We start from the raw sequence: 16,750 nt of genomic DNA on the forward strand, positions 1-16,750 counted from the left end.
TATATTCTATTTTTCGCCTTTATATATATATTTTTTTTATTCAAAATAGAGTTTGTTTGTTCATGCGTATTTAAAAAATAACATAAAAATAATAAATATTTGTAATATATTATTCTTGTCTTTTAAACTTATTTCTCTTTCTTTTCATTTAAATTTATTTTAATATATCATTTTTTTTCTTTTTTTTCTTTTTTTATTTTTATTATAAAAAAAATATTATTTTTATTTATTTTTTTAAAAATTTTGTATCCAATCAAATAGATATATTTTTACCCGCCAAAAGAAGAAAGTATTTTGCTTTTAAATATATTTTGTTACTAGAGTGAATCTTGAACTAATCAAGATTAAATTATATCAAATATATTATAATACAATTCTAAAATTTATTACTGTGTTCATAGCATATTGTTTGTTAATAAACATTGTATATTAATAAACAAAAACAATATTAAATATTACTTTACGCAATTCGTTATTTATATTAATATAATTCAAATAAATATAACCAAAAAGAGCACCTGTTTTAATTCAATTATAATATTTCTTATTTGAAATTTTTTATAAAATATCTATTTGATTTAATTTTATTATTTCTAAATTTAAGTGAAGGATAAATTTTACTTTAAAAATATTTAAATATAGCTAATAAAAGTATTCTATAAAAAATAAAATAAAAAATAATAATCATAAGAATTTACTATTTATATTTTGCTAGCATATTTTTGTATATTGTCATTTGGTACCACATGTATACTTACATATATATATATATATATGAATATTGCGGCGCTATACTATTTTTTATCTTCTCATTTCATAGTATGGTTTTTAATATGGATTGTGTGGACGTTTTCGGTATTTTACTGTCCTTTTTTCTGATGATAATTATAATTTATGGGTTGAATTCATAAAAAACTTCTTGATTGGTAAAAGATTATGACGCTATGTTACTGACGATTTTACTGCACCGGTTGTTCCTATTGTCATCTCTGCGGTACCTCTCACCAATAAGGAGCTTATGGATTATCGGAATTTCTTGGATAAGTGGGATCGTAAGATCACATTACTCTTACTTGGATACGGAATATCTCTTCCAAGTCCATTCATATTCAACTTCGCCGGATGAACACTATAAAAAAAATTTAGGATTATTTGCAGCATCAATATCAGGCCAGTGGGGGTATGTATTATTATCAGCTTCTTGGGTTGTTGAATGCGTTGATACATTACTCGAACCAGGATATAATAAGTTCTTTTCTACTATACAGTTTATGTGGGATCGCATTGATGAAGCAGATATACAAATTGAGCACTTTCGGTTGATTCAGCTATTGATGAAGCTTGCTTCATAATATATGATTTTGTGTGTGCTTCTTTGCTTCATCGGCATCCCTTGTCTTCCTTTAAGATAGTGATGACGGAGATTTTGCTTGAGAACACCCGTCTCAAAATGTTCAAAACTCCTACCCTTGCTTCAGCCTTGGTAGTTTCCTCGTCCACTCCTCATCACCGAGATACTCGCAAGGATGCCTGCACTTCAGTATGATAAATGTCACAGTTGCCCGAATGCTGATCATCTTTTTATTCACTACTCTAAGGTTGAGTGTCGCTACTGTCATCAGAAGGGTCACATCCATCGGCATTGACCGAAGAATCCCAAGGCTAGTCAGTCTTCTTCTTATGGCTTTTCCTTTGCCATTGCCGCTGCCACTAGTGTATCACAGTCGCCTCGGCCACCTTCCACCCTTGAGGACTTTTGCCACATGCTCATTCAGTATCTACCGGTCCACTTTTCTTTAACATCGATATCAGGTAACAACACTTGATATATTGATTTTGCTTGTTGTAACCACATGACACCTGATCATCGCCTTTCACATTCCTTCCAACCTATCACCTCATCCCCTCCTATATTTACCGTTGATGGCACCTCCATGCGCATTATCCATAATGGCCATATCTCGTCCCCTCACCTTGATGATGTTTATGTCATTCCCAAATTAGCCCTAAACCTTGCGTCTATCTGTCAGTTGGTTGAGTGGGGTCTTACTTTAATTTTCTCTTCTAATGGTGTGCAGCTTCAGGACACGCAGACGGGTCAGACACTTGGGACGGGTAACAAGACATGCCGCTTGTTTGAGCTTGACCACCTTCGCCCTCGCCAAACACCATCCATTTTTGCTGCCGTCTCCCATTCATCTTCTTATTATTGGCACCTCCTTCTCTAAACTCAAGTCTCTTGCCAATACATGTGTTTTAGGTTCAGTTCATTTTGAGTCTTTTGATTATTTGCATTGAAAACTTAGGAAACAACCAGCTTTACATTTTTTGAATAACTTGTCTATTGCTGATAAACCATTTTCTTTAGTACTTTATGACATTTGAGAGCCCTCTCATGTTGCTACTCTTACTGGGTTCGTTAGTTTATGATTTTTACTGATGATTACTCTCAATTTACTTGAATTTACTTTATGCAACACCGGTCTAAACTTACCTTCATTTACTCTACTTTCGCTAAAATGGTGCAAACTTAGTTCTCGTGTCCTATTCGGACTCTTCGCACTGACAATCCCCTCGAATATAATGATTTTGTCCTTCTTAGTTTTATGTCCACCTAGAGTACTCTTATCCAGCGGTCTTGTCCCTACACTTCTCAGCAAAACAGTAGGGCAGAACGTAAGCATCGTCATATTTTAAACATTGTTCAAGCCATGTTATTATATGTATCTTGTCCAGATTGGTTTTCGGATGATGCTGCTTTTACTGCTGTTTATAATATTAACCGTTTGTCATCCTCTGTCCTTCAGGATACCACCCCTTATGAGAGGCTCTTCCTCCACACACCTGATTACTCTCATCTTCATCATTTTGGTTGTGTTAGTTTTGTTCATCTCTCTCCTCATGAACGAAACAAATTAGAGCCACACACCCTTTTGAGTTATTTTATGGGGTATAGGGTAGAACACAAAAGCTATCGATGTTGGGATCCTGCATCGAATCGTCAACGTATTTCTTGGGATGTTACCTTTTGGGAGCATAATTTATTTTTCTCTGAGTCTAAATTTTTCATTCCCTTTCAGTCAGAGTCCCTATTCTTTGTCTTGGATTCCTCTTCTCCTTCTGCAGATCCCGAACCCTTGTTTGTTTCTGATGGTCTATATGTTGTTGATCCACCACCAGCTGACCCCTTTGTGTTTCCTGAGTCTGTGACCGATACTTCGGAAGCTCCAGTTCCTGCCGCTAGTGATCGACAATCCACCCGTGTAAGTCTCCCCCCGCTTATTTACTTGATTGTCATTGCCATTGTATCTCACCATGAACCCAAGACCTTTCGTGAGGCAAACTGTGATCCCTTGTAGCGCGACACTATGTTTGAGGAATTGCATGCTCTTGAGAAGACTGACACGTGGGATATCATCGATCTCTCTCATGATAAGAAATCTATTACTTGTAATTAGGTGTACAAGAAACTCACTCTGATGGTTTTGTTGAGCACTACAAGGCTCGCCTTGTAGCCAAGGATTTCTCGCAGGAGTACAACATTGATTATGAGGAGACATTTGCTCTCGTTGCTCACTTGACATGTGTCCGTTGCCTTTTTGTTGTTGTAGTTGTTCACTGTTGGAAGCTCTTACAATTGGATGTGAAGAATTCATTTCGTTATGGGGTTTTTCTAAGGAAGTCTACATGACTCCTCCACCTAGTTCAGATTTTTCAGGGAAGGTATGTAAGTAGCGCCGTGCTCTTTATGGACTGAAGCAAGACGCCCCAAGCTTGGTTCACCAAGTTTAGTGTTGCGCTCTTTTAATATGGCTTTTCTGCATCTACTTATGACTCTGCGCTCTTTATTCATCGTTCTTTTGTGGGGATCATCATTCTCTTATTGTATGTGGATGATATGGTTCTTACCGGAAACGACAACTATAGTATATCCAATCTGCATACCTATCTCCATCGACATTTCAAAATGAAGAGTCTTGGTCAGCTCCGCTACTTTTTCGGTCTTGAGATCTTTGACGCTCTAGATGATATCTATCTATCTATCTCAGGCGAAATATTCCTCTGACCTCATATCTCGTTCAGGCCTGACTAATAGCCAGATTCCACCCTTTTCGAGGGGAATTGCCGACTTACTCCTCTTGTTAGCACTCTACTAGAGGATCCCTCTTGCAATCGGAAGTTGGTAGGATCTCTGATCTATTTTATGGTTACTCGCCATGACATAGTTCATGTCGTTCATGTTGTTAGTCAGTTCATGACTAACCTTCGGATAGTTCACTAGTTGTTGTGTTGCACATCCTTTGCTGTGTCAAGGGTACACTTTTACATGGTCTTCACTTTTATGCAAACTCTCTATTGCTCCTTGCTGGTTTTTCTGATGCTGATTGGGTAGGTGATCCCACCGATTGTCACTCCATCACAAGTTATTGCTTTTTCTTGGGGAATTCCCTTGTTTCTTGGCGTTGTAGAAAACAGACACTTGTTTCTCGCTTTAGTGCAAAGTCTGAATATCGTGCCCTTGCGGATTCAACTTCAGAGCTTCTTTGGCTTTGTCGGCTTCTTACTGATCTCAGGGTTCCTTAACATTCTTCCACTTCCCTCCATCGTGACAGCATGAGCGCGATCCAGATCTTCCATAATGATATATTTCACGAGCGCAGTAAGCATATTGAGATTGATTGTCACTTTGTTCTACAACATGTTCGTGTAAGTACTGTTCACCTATCTCCTGTCTCTTTTGAGGATCGGACTGCGGATATCTTTACAAAGTCCCTCTTCCAAGGCATGTTCTCCACGTTGTTGAGCAAACTCAAGTTGGATTCTACTTTACCGCCTTGAGTTTGAGGAGAGTGTTAGTATATTTTTGTATATTGTCATTTGAAGGCCACATATATACCCATATATATGAATATTGTAATTATATTTTTGGTTAATAGTGAAATTTATATTTGTCCGCAAATATCCAAATACATTTAAGTTGAATCAACTAAATAATTGCCAAAAACACCATTTATCTTTCTTTGTAAGGCAAAGAAACACCTAAAACTATTATTATTATTATTATTATGGGCAACAAAATATTGTTTCAGCTTCTTTTGTAAGACATTAAAGACACTTGCGTAGGCTATTTTTTCATATGGGATAGTTTAATATTTGCATACACTGATTTTAATGTAAATATTTTACCTTTAATTAATTAATTAATTTCCAAATAAAAAATAAACTAACACACTCAAATTATATATAATATTAATATTATATCTTAATAAAATTTGATGTAAATAATTTTTTAATATTATTACTACTAATAAAAAGATACATTTAATCGTATACTTCATGATTTAGAAAACAATTAAAAAAATACAAATAATTAATATGACCCATAATACCTAATAATTTATATGACCCATGATACCTCAGTTTGGATTCAAGAATCGGTATGTTAACTTAAGTGTTTTTAGGTAAATTGATTTTTTTTTTTGTATTTTGTATGAAAAATTATGTTGGTAATATAAAAAGTAATATTTTGTATTGAATGATTGAATTTTTATGAGTGAATAATATATGTATTGTATTAATGTGTGTATATTTATAATTTTTTTTAATAATATTTATAGGGAATTATTTCATTAGAAATGCTAAGTGAACAGATTGAATATTAAATACAATAGTCAATGAAAATTTAGATAAAATAGTCCCGTAAATTTTTGCACACGTGTCGGACACATGGATAATTTTTATTTTATTTTTTAAATAAAAATATATAAAATATAAATTGAAAATATAAAATATATAGAAAAATAAAATTAAAAATATAAAAAATTAAAAAATTAAATAAAAAAATTATCCACATGTCCGTTAAGTCAACGCTACGTGGTCACTACGTGGATAATTTATAATTTTTATATTAAAATATAAAATATAAAATATAATTAAAAATATATTAATATATAAATTAATAAATGTCACTTGGCACTGATTTGACGGACATATATGGATAATTTTTAATTTTTAATTTATTTAATTTTTAATTTTTAACTTTTATATTATATATATATTTATTTTTATAATTGTAATTTTTATTTAAAAAAAATAATAAAAATAATTTGGGCACGTGTCAGCCACATGGCGCCGACATGGCCGACACGTGTCCGTTAGCATGTCATGTAGGTGCTTCATAGACATTGAAGACTAAATTGCAAAATTTTTTCACTTACGAAACTATTTTAAGACAACCTCCAATTACAAGATTAAAATGATAAAATGATCGATTACGGGATTAAAAAATTACCCTATATTAAATATTAATTTTTTAAGATGATAAAAAATATGTATATATTATATCGTTACTTCCAAATAAGTTTGGTCTCCGAGAAATAATTAACACTCAACCTGATTAGGTGACAGACCAGCCCAGATAACCCGATCCGGCCCAAAACATGCTCACAGACGAAGATGTCCAATTCAGATAAGAAAATATGAGAGTCTAATTAGGGATAAGGAAATATTTAGAGAACTGAAAAATTTGTTCCTAAAATAGTTGAGGGGTCGAGAAAAAAGGCGGTGCAAATAAATTTATAGCTATATAAAGAAGATGCCAAGATTCTAAGGGCATCATCATCGTATCCGAACCATCACAAGAATTTAGCTCTCTTTCCTTTATTTTTCAAGAATTTTTTCAAATATTGTTTCAAGATTCTTATTACTTTTCAATTTCCTAATTCAATTAATAACAACATTTGTCTGTTCTTATTGTTTCTTTTCATCGTTAGATATATTTCATTCCAAAAATCCTCTAATTAGTTTTCATAATAGTTAAAGACATGATTTTTCTTTTTTTTTAAATTTTTTATTGTGGGATTGAGTCACGTACTTTTTTGAGTCTGCGAAATCTGATTTGATATTGATACTGACCGACGTAAATCGATTAGGCTGTTGACGTCGAATTTTCAACGATAACAAATTGGCACGTCCACTAGGACTCTGACAAGTCTCACATTCTATACAATTGAGAAATCGAAAATTACCTTCTCCGAATAGCACCAAACTTCATTGCCATATGTTTCTGGAGAGATGACGCATGACGAGTCTTCCGCAGCTCCGGGAGGCACAGAAAAAATGGTGACAATTTCGACCAGCGTCTTGCACATCAACATTAGGTTCGTGGGGAAATCCAACACTACCAGAAATTTGTTTATTTTCCTCGGAATTAGTTTTGGAATCAATTCCGAGTCTGTCAAAAAATATATATAATAAATTACTTAATTAATATATTTTTATTTACATTAATCACGTAAATTCTGAAACTAAAAGTTTCGGTAATTTAAATAGGTTCGGAAATTTTGAAACTTTTTATTAATCTTGAACCTATTCTTGAGAAACTGAGGTGTTGAGGTTTGAGAATCCATGACCTCATGATCACAAATCCAATCTTTGCAGCACCAGATCATTCCTTACCTGACTATATAGTTATTATTTTCTTTTGAGGAAATGTGAAAAAAAAAATAGAACACACCCAAAATCATTAATGTATTAAATAATAAAATAATACGGTAAAATACATTTTTTGTCCATTTTATTCACTAATATGTCAATTTTAGACCTTCTATTTTTAAAATAATAATTTAGTCTCGTATTCATTAAATTAGTTCAATCTTAGTCCTTAATGTTATAATGTAATATTGTCGGTGAATAATAATTTTGATTATATTTTTATTTAGATATGTATTTATAATTTATTTATTAGGTAAAAATATATGAATAATAATTGATTAAATTCTTAAAATTTTAAAACAATTTAAATAATAAACTTAATAAGTAACTAAAATAAATTTAGAATTAATAAATAAATTATAAAAAAATTGATGACCTAATTAATTAGGTAATTTAAATCAAATACGGTATACATAACAAAAATTACAAAATTTAAAATATAAATATACAAAATGATACTATTATAGGAGTATTATAACTATTATATTTTTATACTATTAATAATTATCTATTTTTATGAATATCTATATTTAAAATATTAAACAAATAAACCGTAATTATAATTCTCTATAAATATGCACTTAAACAAATAAACTCTAATTCCCGTCTCACCGCGTCAGCTGCCGCACGGGTTCTTCCCAATTCTTCCTATTCCCCAAAACTTCGGGTGTGTTTCTCATTGACTGTGTAAGTATAGGGTGCAGAGCCTACAAGTCGTCAGAGTGTACAAGTCGTCAGTAGTTCTGTAATTTTTTTTTTAAATTTATAAAATGATGTGTATGGCTGTGCAAAAATATGATAAATTAAATTTTTACATTATTTTAATAAATATAATTTAATAAAATATATACAATATACATATTATTTTATAAATAATAAAATTTTATATAATATAAATGAATAAAAAAATATAAATATTTATTTATTATCAATATAAATTAATATTCAAATAACACTATTATTAGTTTTATAAATTTAATTTAATACATATTTACATCAGTATTTTTAATTTAATCAAGCTCTCTTGCTTGAACTTTGGGATCACCTAAGATTATTCTCATCTCTATACATTTGAACGCCTCCAATTATCTTTCTTGGAGCCATAATGTTGGAACATCCCTCATGGTCAAATACTATGGAACATTTATCTTTGATGTAAAATGTTTAGAGTGCCTGTGATGCAGTGATCAAAGCTTGAATCAACAATTCTATCTCAACAGAGCTGCAAGAAGGGTTCGTGTATGTTTCTTCAACTTGTGAACTATGGCCAAGGGAAAATGAAAAGTTTTGGAAGACGAATGAAGTACTTATTTACCAACAGAAAGATAATATCTTTAAACTCAAACAATTCAATGATTCTCTTACAGTCTATTATACTAAGTTGCATAAACTTATTGATGAACTTTGAGTAGTTGAACTTGATGTTAGATGTAATTGTGGACATTGTAAATGCAATATGAACTTTCGTTTAACTAAAAACTTTGAGAGGAAATACATAGTCTAGTTTCTTATAAATTTTGATGAAATCTACTAACCTATTAAAAAAAAAAATTATAATGATGGAATATCTTCCATCAGTTAGTAAGGCTTTCTCTATGATGTACCAAGTTGAAAGACAGAATGCAACAATTATGAATTTTGATTTGAAAGTTTTTAATGTGACTCAAAAGACAACTAAGCTGCTGCTGACAATTATAATAAGAAGACATTGAAGAAGAGAAATGTGATAATTGATAAAAAAAAAAAAAAAAAATTAAACATGTGAAGTGTGCAAGAGAAAAGGACACATTAAGGAAACATGTTTTAGAATTCATGGTGTACCTGACTTTTTCAAGGAATTGAATGAAAAAAAAAAAAAAGGAAGAATCCAATTAACATGATTCTTGAATCTTTTGGGACAGGATATAAAAAACTTGATGAAGAAGGATCTACTAAGGATGTACAGATTATGATAAATGAGCTTCATAAAATAATTCAAACTCAATAAGCAACCGAGAACCCAACCGAGTTTGCTTATTCTTTCATAAATGAGCTTCATAAAAAAATATCCTTATTCTTTCAGTAATAACAAAAGAATATCAAGTATGTATCACACTCAATTACACATAGAATGCACTGTCTAGAAACATAACTATTTTTCAAAACGACCAAACTATATAATTCAAAAGCAAAGCATAGCAACAAACATACAAGTCACTCGTCACGGTGGTCCTATTGGGCGTTCATCCTCTTGATTTGTTGCATGATCGTCAGGGCATAACTCTTGAAATGATAATCAAACCTCTTCACCAAGTGCGTTAATCGACTCTTGTTAGTTACTGGAGCACCAGGTTTACGATGAGTTTTCCCTTAATGCGAAATGAACTTTCTATGATTCACAACATAAATAAAAATATGAACAAAAAGATACAACTAATGAAATATAGTTGAAAACAAAAGTTAAATTTAGTTGTATAATATAATATTTTCTTTCAATAAAAAATAAATAGTGTACAAATATATTTAAAAACACCAGTAAACAAATACATTGCATTCATGAAATCACAAATTAACAGCAAAAGACCAAAAACTCATCACAACGTTTGATAGCACTTCTGTTACCAACATACACAAAATATCACATATGTTGCCACATGTAATAAGGATACAAATTTGTAAAAGGGAGAAAGAAACAATAAGTATACAGTGAGAATTACACCTTGCTAAACCCTAAACCTTCAGCGCAGTACTTATTATTCTATCTAACTCCTAAATTGGATATACTTGTTGATACTGTATTATGGAAATTGAATGAGGGATATGTATTTTCCGTTAATAAAACAATCTCATAGTCATTTCTTCGAAGTTGAATTTGGACAAAAACTTGTGGATGAAGTTTTAGGCTCTTATATTTTAGGAAGGATAATCATCAAATTTATTTAAGCATTATTAGAGAGATTGTTACCAACTTTTTTAGAAAATCACACAGAATGGAAGAAAAAAAAAAAAAAAAAAAAAGAGCAATAGCCCCAGATTTATCATGAAACCTTAATCCAAGAAAAAGCAAAAGTGACAATAAATAACGCAATATGATTTTTCCTAAAGTTTTCATATGTGCTTTACATACCAAAAATGCAAATAATTGGCCACTATAACTCCAACAACTATGGTCACTGAAGGATCTGGCGCATTACATAACAAAAATTATAAAGGCTAAACGGCAGACTGAATTTTAAGGTATATCTAAGTAGCACTACAATAATTTTGTCATGTATTAGTGCATGAATTTTTTTAATGCACCATTCTCTAGTTTCCACAGAATGGATACACCAAGCAAAATCACAACACATGAAATATCACATGTAAACAATAAGCATGCATCAGCAAGCTGGTAATTATTGCAGCCTACCTTCACTGAAGCATATAAAAGTTGTAAAAGCAATAGATCAGAATATTTTATTTGTAAACAAGGTGTGCTCAATCTAGATGAAAATACAGTCGAACATTTGTTGTGAACATCCAACAACTGCTTCCATAACTTGGGAAGTTCCCACTAAAATATAAATAAAATTTGAAATGAAAACTTCCTGACGTTTGTCTAGCGATTGAACAATTTTAGAACGTAAATTTGCTTTCTCTTGAACACTTTGAACTAATGCAAATTCTGCTTCAGATATTTGGAAAAACAATAATAAGTGGTTATTGAGAGATAAATATGCAAAAATCCAAATCGGCATTTGATGGTCATATCAATGTAAAACTATGGTTGAAATTAACAATAAAATGAATGGACAAACTAAATCTAACCTCAATTAAAGCCATGTGATCTACTTGAGTCAAACTAAATCTAAGTCCAACTACTATTTTTGAAGTCATGCAAACACAATAAAACAATTTTAGATGACTTTTCATCTTTTATCGAAGCTGCTTCTTTCAGGTCACAAAATTAATTTGCACGATAATGAAGATTTGGAGGGTACTTTCTTGGCACAACTTGGGAGCAGACTGGAGCAGTAGATGCCAAGGCCACTGGTTTTTCTTTTTTACTTTCCTTATTTTTCTGCCACTGGGTGAGCATTAATAAAAAAGACCATTGCATAACTAAAAATTTAAAATCAAGCAGTTTGAAATGATTGGTTGGACACATGTGTACCACGTGTGTTTTGAAGTACTGTTTTACAAATATACCACTGCGTTTGCTCTTAGATAGGAATCTAATACAAAAAATTAGAAAGAGGTGTTCACGTGACATGCGAAAACATAGCAGAAAGAGATTAGTGAAAAGAAGTGCACTTCAAGAGCCATCTCCACAGTGCAGAGCCATTCGACATGAAACAAATGATTGCAATTGACTTCTCTTATTTTTTATATGTTTGTTTGTATTTGTTTTTAATTTTATGAATACTGAGTAGATTTATTTTTCTAGTTCAAAAATTGATTAGAGTTGAAATTCACTTTATATCAAATTTTTAATATTCATTAAATTCTTATTAATTATTGCTATTTACATGATTCCTGAATTTGTCGTTATTGATATTGATTTGGATAAGTATTTGAAGCTTATATTTTATTTAATTCATTAGGAAAATGTCGATTCAATTAGAGTATCTTGGATTAAACCGTTATTTCGATAGGTAATACTAAGCTTGAATAGTTACTTCACGTGAGAATTATACAATCAAATTTTTATTCCTCCTCATAGGTAGTAGCAATTTGAACTAGATTTTTTAAAATTATAATGCAATGAGATAAATTAATTCTTACGGTCATGCATAGGGTTGTTAGCTTGAGTAATAACAATTAACGGTTGTATTTGACTGTATACACAACAAGAAAAAAATTGGATTCGAGAGTTGTTGTTATCTATAACTAGTTTATCAATGATATAAGAATTATTTTTAGTTAAATTCATAATCCAATGAAAATCTCACTCCGAAATCATTATTTGGACTGCTTTTTTTTAATTATGTAATTTCCTCCTTTGTCAATTGCATTTAGATCTCTTAACTATTTTTTTTTTCCACAATTGTAGTTAATTTAATTCAAAATTCCTCTTCTATACTTTGACCCACTAGACATGATCAAATTTTAATCACACAAATTCTATAGAGACGATCATTTCATTGTATTAAATAAATTTTGTGATGGTAGATAATGAGTAATATTTAATTGACTATGCGACCAGTCACTTAGATTTACACCTATTTTCTGATTGAAAATACTAAAAAATACAAGGTACATTAAATCATAACAATAAAGTAATTGATGTTATTATTAAGCATTTGACCACATTTAAACATGGAAATGGCTCAAAATTGTGAGATAACTTGGTAAAAACTATCATATGAATACTTAAAAGTTCCACGTTGTTAGGGTGTGTTTGTCATGGGTGAGGTTTGGAATTATTTTTTAAATAATAAAAATTTAAATTTTAAATAGTTACTTGATATGATATAGATATGTGTCTTACCAGAACTTTGACCTTTTGTAACGGTGAAAAAGCCTATATAAATACTTTATTTTCAACACAATAAGTCTTTTGTGTCGACTTTGTAATGGATTTTGCCCGTTATAACAAAATCGAGTAACAAAAAGCTTCTGTAATGACATATTCTGTTACAAAAGGTTGATGGTCAATGCCACTATTACGTACGTGCTAAATTTATTTGTACCGGTTCAATATTTTTTTGTAACAAAATTATCCGTAAAAAAAAACCGATTTTATTGTTCTTCATCGTGATAATAACCTTTTGTTACAAAGATTTCCGTAACAAAAGGAACGTTACAAATACTTCAATCCCGTTGGAAAAAAATATTTGTTACGAAAATTTCCCCCGTAACAACAAAAATATTATTATTTCTTACTGATCGTAACAAAACTCTTTGTACAACCCGAAAAAAATTAACAAAATAATGGTATTTGTTACAAAATTATTTTTGTCACAAATAGCATAAAACCATTTTTTATACTAAATACAAAATCATATCGAAATATATAAAATGAAGTCGATCCGACGTTCTCTAACACGCCAAAAATATAAATACAATATTTTGCCTCAACAACTATGTTTAGACATATTAGAAATACCTAACATCCAAAATATTAAAATTCTATATTATCCAACATCCAAAATATACAGAAATAAACAAAAATACATTATAGTTGTTGTTTTCGGAAATATTCGGAACGGCACTCAGGGGTGGTGAATCAACTGCAATGAAACTAGTTTATTTTTATCCTTGCCCAATATATATTTAGTGATATATATTTCCTCCGTCCCATTTAATTTGTCCAGTTTAGCTTAGACATGAGGTTTTAACTTATTGTGCAATTAGTAAGTAATTAAGAATAATATTAGTAAAAATAATTATAATTTAATAAAAATAATTATAGGTTAAGATTACTAAATAGTTTAATTAAAATAAAATAAATTATAAATTAGGAATTTTAAAATATAATTAAAGTGTATAATTATATTTACAAAAAATGAAAAAACAAATTATTTGGGACAGACGAAAATAGAAAGAGTGGACAAATTAAGTGCGACGGGAGAAGTATTATTTTATTTTTTTTAATTTGGACTTATTTTTTAGTATAAATAATTTTTTTATATTAGTTTCTCTTAGTGATTTATTTATTTATTTTTGTTTCGGGCCAACATGAAAAATTAATATATTTAGGACAACATACTATTATATTTGTATTTGTTCCGGACAAATTGCTGAAACAAAATAAAAAATATTGACCAAACTAAAACTTTTTGTCACTGTTTTTTATTACAAAAATTATCAATTGCTCCGAACTAATTATTACAGATGCAATATCCGCTATAAATGAGGGTTTTTTTAGTAGTATGTTAGTGTGCTATTTTGAATATAAAATAAGTTTTTGATACAATAAAGAATATAAAAAAATATATTTGATTTGAGATTTCGGAAGGAGGGAATTAGTAAATAATAAAAATTCTAAAAAGAAATTTGTAACAAGCACCACCTTTATTTTTGAATTTATCAAATAATTTTAGTGTTTGCACTTTTCGCATAAATTTCATAGTAAACAAATTTTACAATCTTGAAATTCTCAAATTTAAGCAATTTTTTGAAAAAATTTCATCTAGATCCGTAAAAATTCAAACTCAAATTAGTATACTACATCAGCAATTCTGCTGTATGAAGTATTGAAGTGAACATTAAAGATGTATTTTATATACAAAACTCATGAAACAATATTGCAATAAAAATCTATCTAAAATGAAATCAATGTCAACAACAATATTTGAAATACGTAAAAACATAGCTAAGAGCATCAACAATTATTAAAGGGAAAAAAAAAGACTAGAAAATCAAATAGGAGAGTGGAGGGGGGTAAGAAATCCATAATTTTACATATGAAATACTTGAAACACACACCCATGTTATGGTGGTGTGAGGGTGGGGTCGTGACCGTGAAGTCATGTGTTTAAACCAATGATACTTTTTGGTTTTAGCTTAGTATGACTTACCTTGTCGGACCTAATTTGTAAGCTATTAGGTTCGACCGAGAACTTATCCAAAACGCACTCGACGAGTAGCGGCTCCAGATTTCCACGTTATTAAAAAAAAAAAAAAAAAAAAAAAACATGTTCAATATGTAGGTGGTGTGTATAGGTATTTTAATTAGTCAAAGATAGTGAGGCTTAAAAATGTACGTTTGGATACTCTCAATGACACCTAAAGTAATTTTTCCTCTTTGGATAAGGCCATCCTAAATAATTTGTTTTGTGCTCATTAATTATTATTTGATTTTAATTAGCTTGAACATTATATACATTTTAATCAAACCCACAGACAAACACACTTTAATTTGAAGTTTAGTTTAAATAGTTATAGATGTGATTTTTTAATAAAACACATAATATTTCCTCAATCTCAATTCAACATATCCATTTTTATCATTTTCGTTCATCCTATTTCAAAGTATCACTCTCGTATTAGAAAAACTAATCATAAAGTAATACTAAAATATCATTTAACTTTTACTTAAATTGCAAATATATCATTACATATAAAATTACTTCTATTGTTTTTTTCACCTCTAAAATAAGTCTATTGGTTTTTTTTTTAGTTAAAAAAAAAAAAGAAAAAAAAGGCTCACATAGTATTGTATATACTATAAACATGGACAATATTCGATGAAAGGTAGAGTTGTGCTATTGAGCTATTCGACTGTACTTCAACTAGCTCTATCCATACGGCAAGAATTGGCTCATGAAATACAATAAAGTGTCACAAAAAGACATTTGAAAAATATCTGAGGTCGGCTCAATTACAAAGCTCCCTAAGGACAATGTGTGACAAATTTATATTTTTATTATCTTTAATATATTGTAATTTAAAAAAAAAATAGGCTAAATTGCACAAGATCCACCAGTGGTTTCATAAAATTGTACTAAATCTTTCGTACTTCTAAAACTGCGTCAAATTCCCTTGTGGTTTCATAAACTTTGCGTCTAACCCCCTTAGTGGTCCTTATTTAACGACATTTGACCTAAATGCGTTCAAACTGCGAATAAATTTTAGAGTCTCAATTTATAAACCCCTAAAATTACAAATATATTTATTTATTTTTATATTTACCCTAAAAAAATTGTAAATATACTAAAAAATAGTTATTTTTTTTTCAGATTTTAAAAGTTTATTTTTACTATTTTTTTAGACTAAATATATAAAAAATAAATATATTTGTAATTTTAGGAGTTTAGAAATTGATATTCTAAAATTTATTCGCAGATTGAGCGCATTTAGGTCAAATACCGTTAAATAAGGACCGTTGAAGGGTTAGATGCAAAATTTATGAAACAACGAAAAAATTTGACGTAATTTTAGAAGTATAGGAAATTTGGTGCAATTTCACGAAACACCGGTGGATTTTTTGCAATAAGATATTTCAAACAAATTCAACTGAAATTTATCCATTGAGGTTCGATTGAAAAGTAAAGTTGAATTCAAACAAAAACATAGTTATGTAAGACCCAGTCAGTGGAGCAACATTAGATTACATTACTTGAATTAAGAATGAAAGAAACATTTATGGGCTAATGTGAGTTGTAATAATAATGATGAGTAGAGTTGATGGAGTGGAGTAGGAGACAGTTGAGGAGAATTAATTCATCTCGGAACAACCTACATTTATGAACACAGTTGGACATTAGCTGGGCCTACCATGTGCTTTCCATTCATTTTATTTTATTTATTTATTTATGTATTATTGCAGGAGTAATTTTGAGTATAAATAGAG

The 16,750-nt window shown here is 30.1% G+C and overlaps 1 protein-coding gene across 1 annotated transcript; it reads left to right on the top strand.

Annotated features, from left to right (window-relative positions):
- The first annotated feature begins 1,853 nt into the window (after positions 1-1,853).
- Positions 1,854-4,584, top strand: LOC127249065 (uncharacterized). The gene is made up of 6 exons (XM_051271657.1): positions 1,854-2,115; positions 2,737-2,876; positions 3,081-3,345; positions 3,459-3,586; positions 3,679-3,723; positions 4,315-4,584. Exons 1-6 carry the CDS (start codon positions 1,854-1,856, stop codon positions 4,582-4,584), a joined length of 1,110 nt encoding a protein of 369 aa, XP_051127614.1.
- The last annotated feature ends 12,166 nt before the right edge of the window (positions 4,585-16,750 follow it).

Source organism: Andrographis paniculata, unplaced genomic scaffold (assembly GCF_009805555.1).
Source record: "Andrographis paniculata isolate CXL003 unplaced genomic scaffold, ASM980555v1 Contig35END, whole genome shotgun sequence".
Classification (NCBI taxonomy): Eukaryota; Viridiplantae; Streptophyta; class Magnoliopsida; order Lamiales; family Acanthaceae; genus Andrographis; species Andrographis paniculata.

Coding starts and splice junctions, on each gene's coding strand:
- LOC127249065 (XM_051271657.1), top strand. CDS start 1,854: ATGACACCTGATCATCGCCTTTCACATTCCTTCCAACCTATCACCTCA. Junction 2,877..3,080: donor ATCTTCATCATTTTGGTTGT/GTTAGTTTTGTT, acceptor ATTCCCTTTCAG/TCAGAGTCCCTATTCTTTGT. Junction 3,346..3,458: donor GACCTTTCGTGAGGCAAACT/GTGATCCCTTGT, acceptor ACTTGTAATTAG/GTGTACAAGAAACTCACTCT.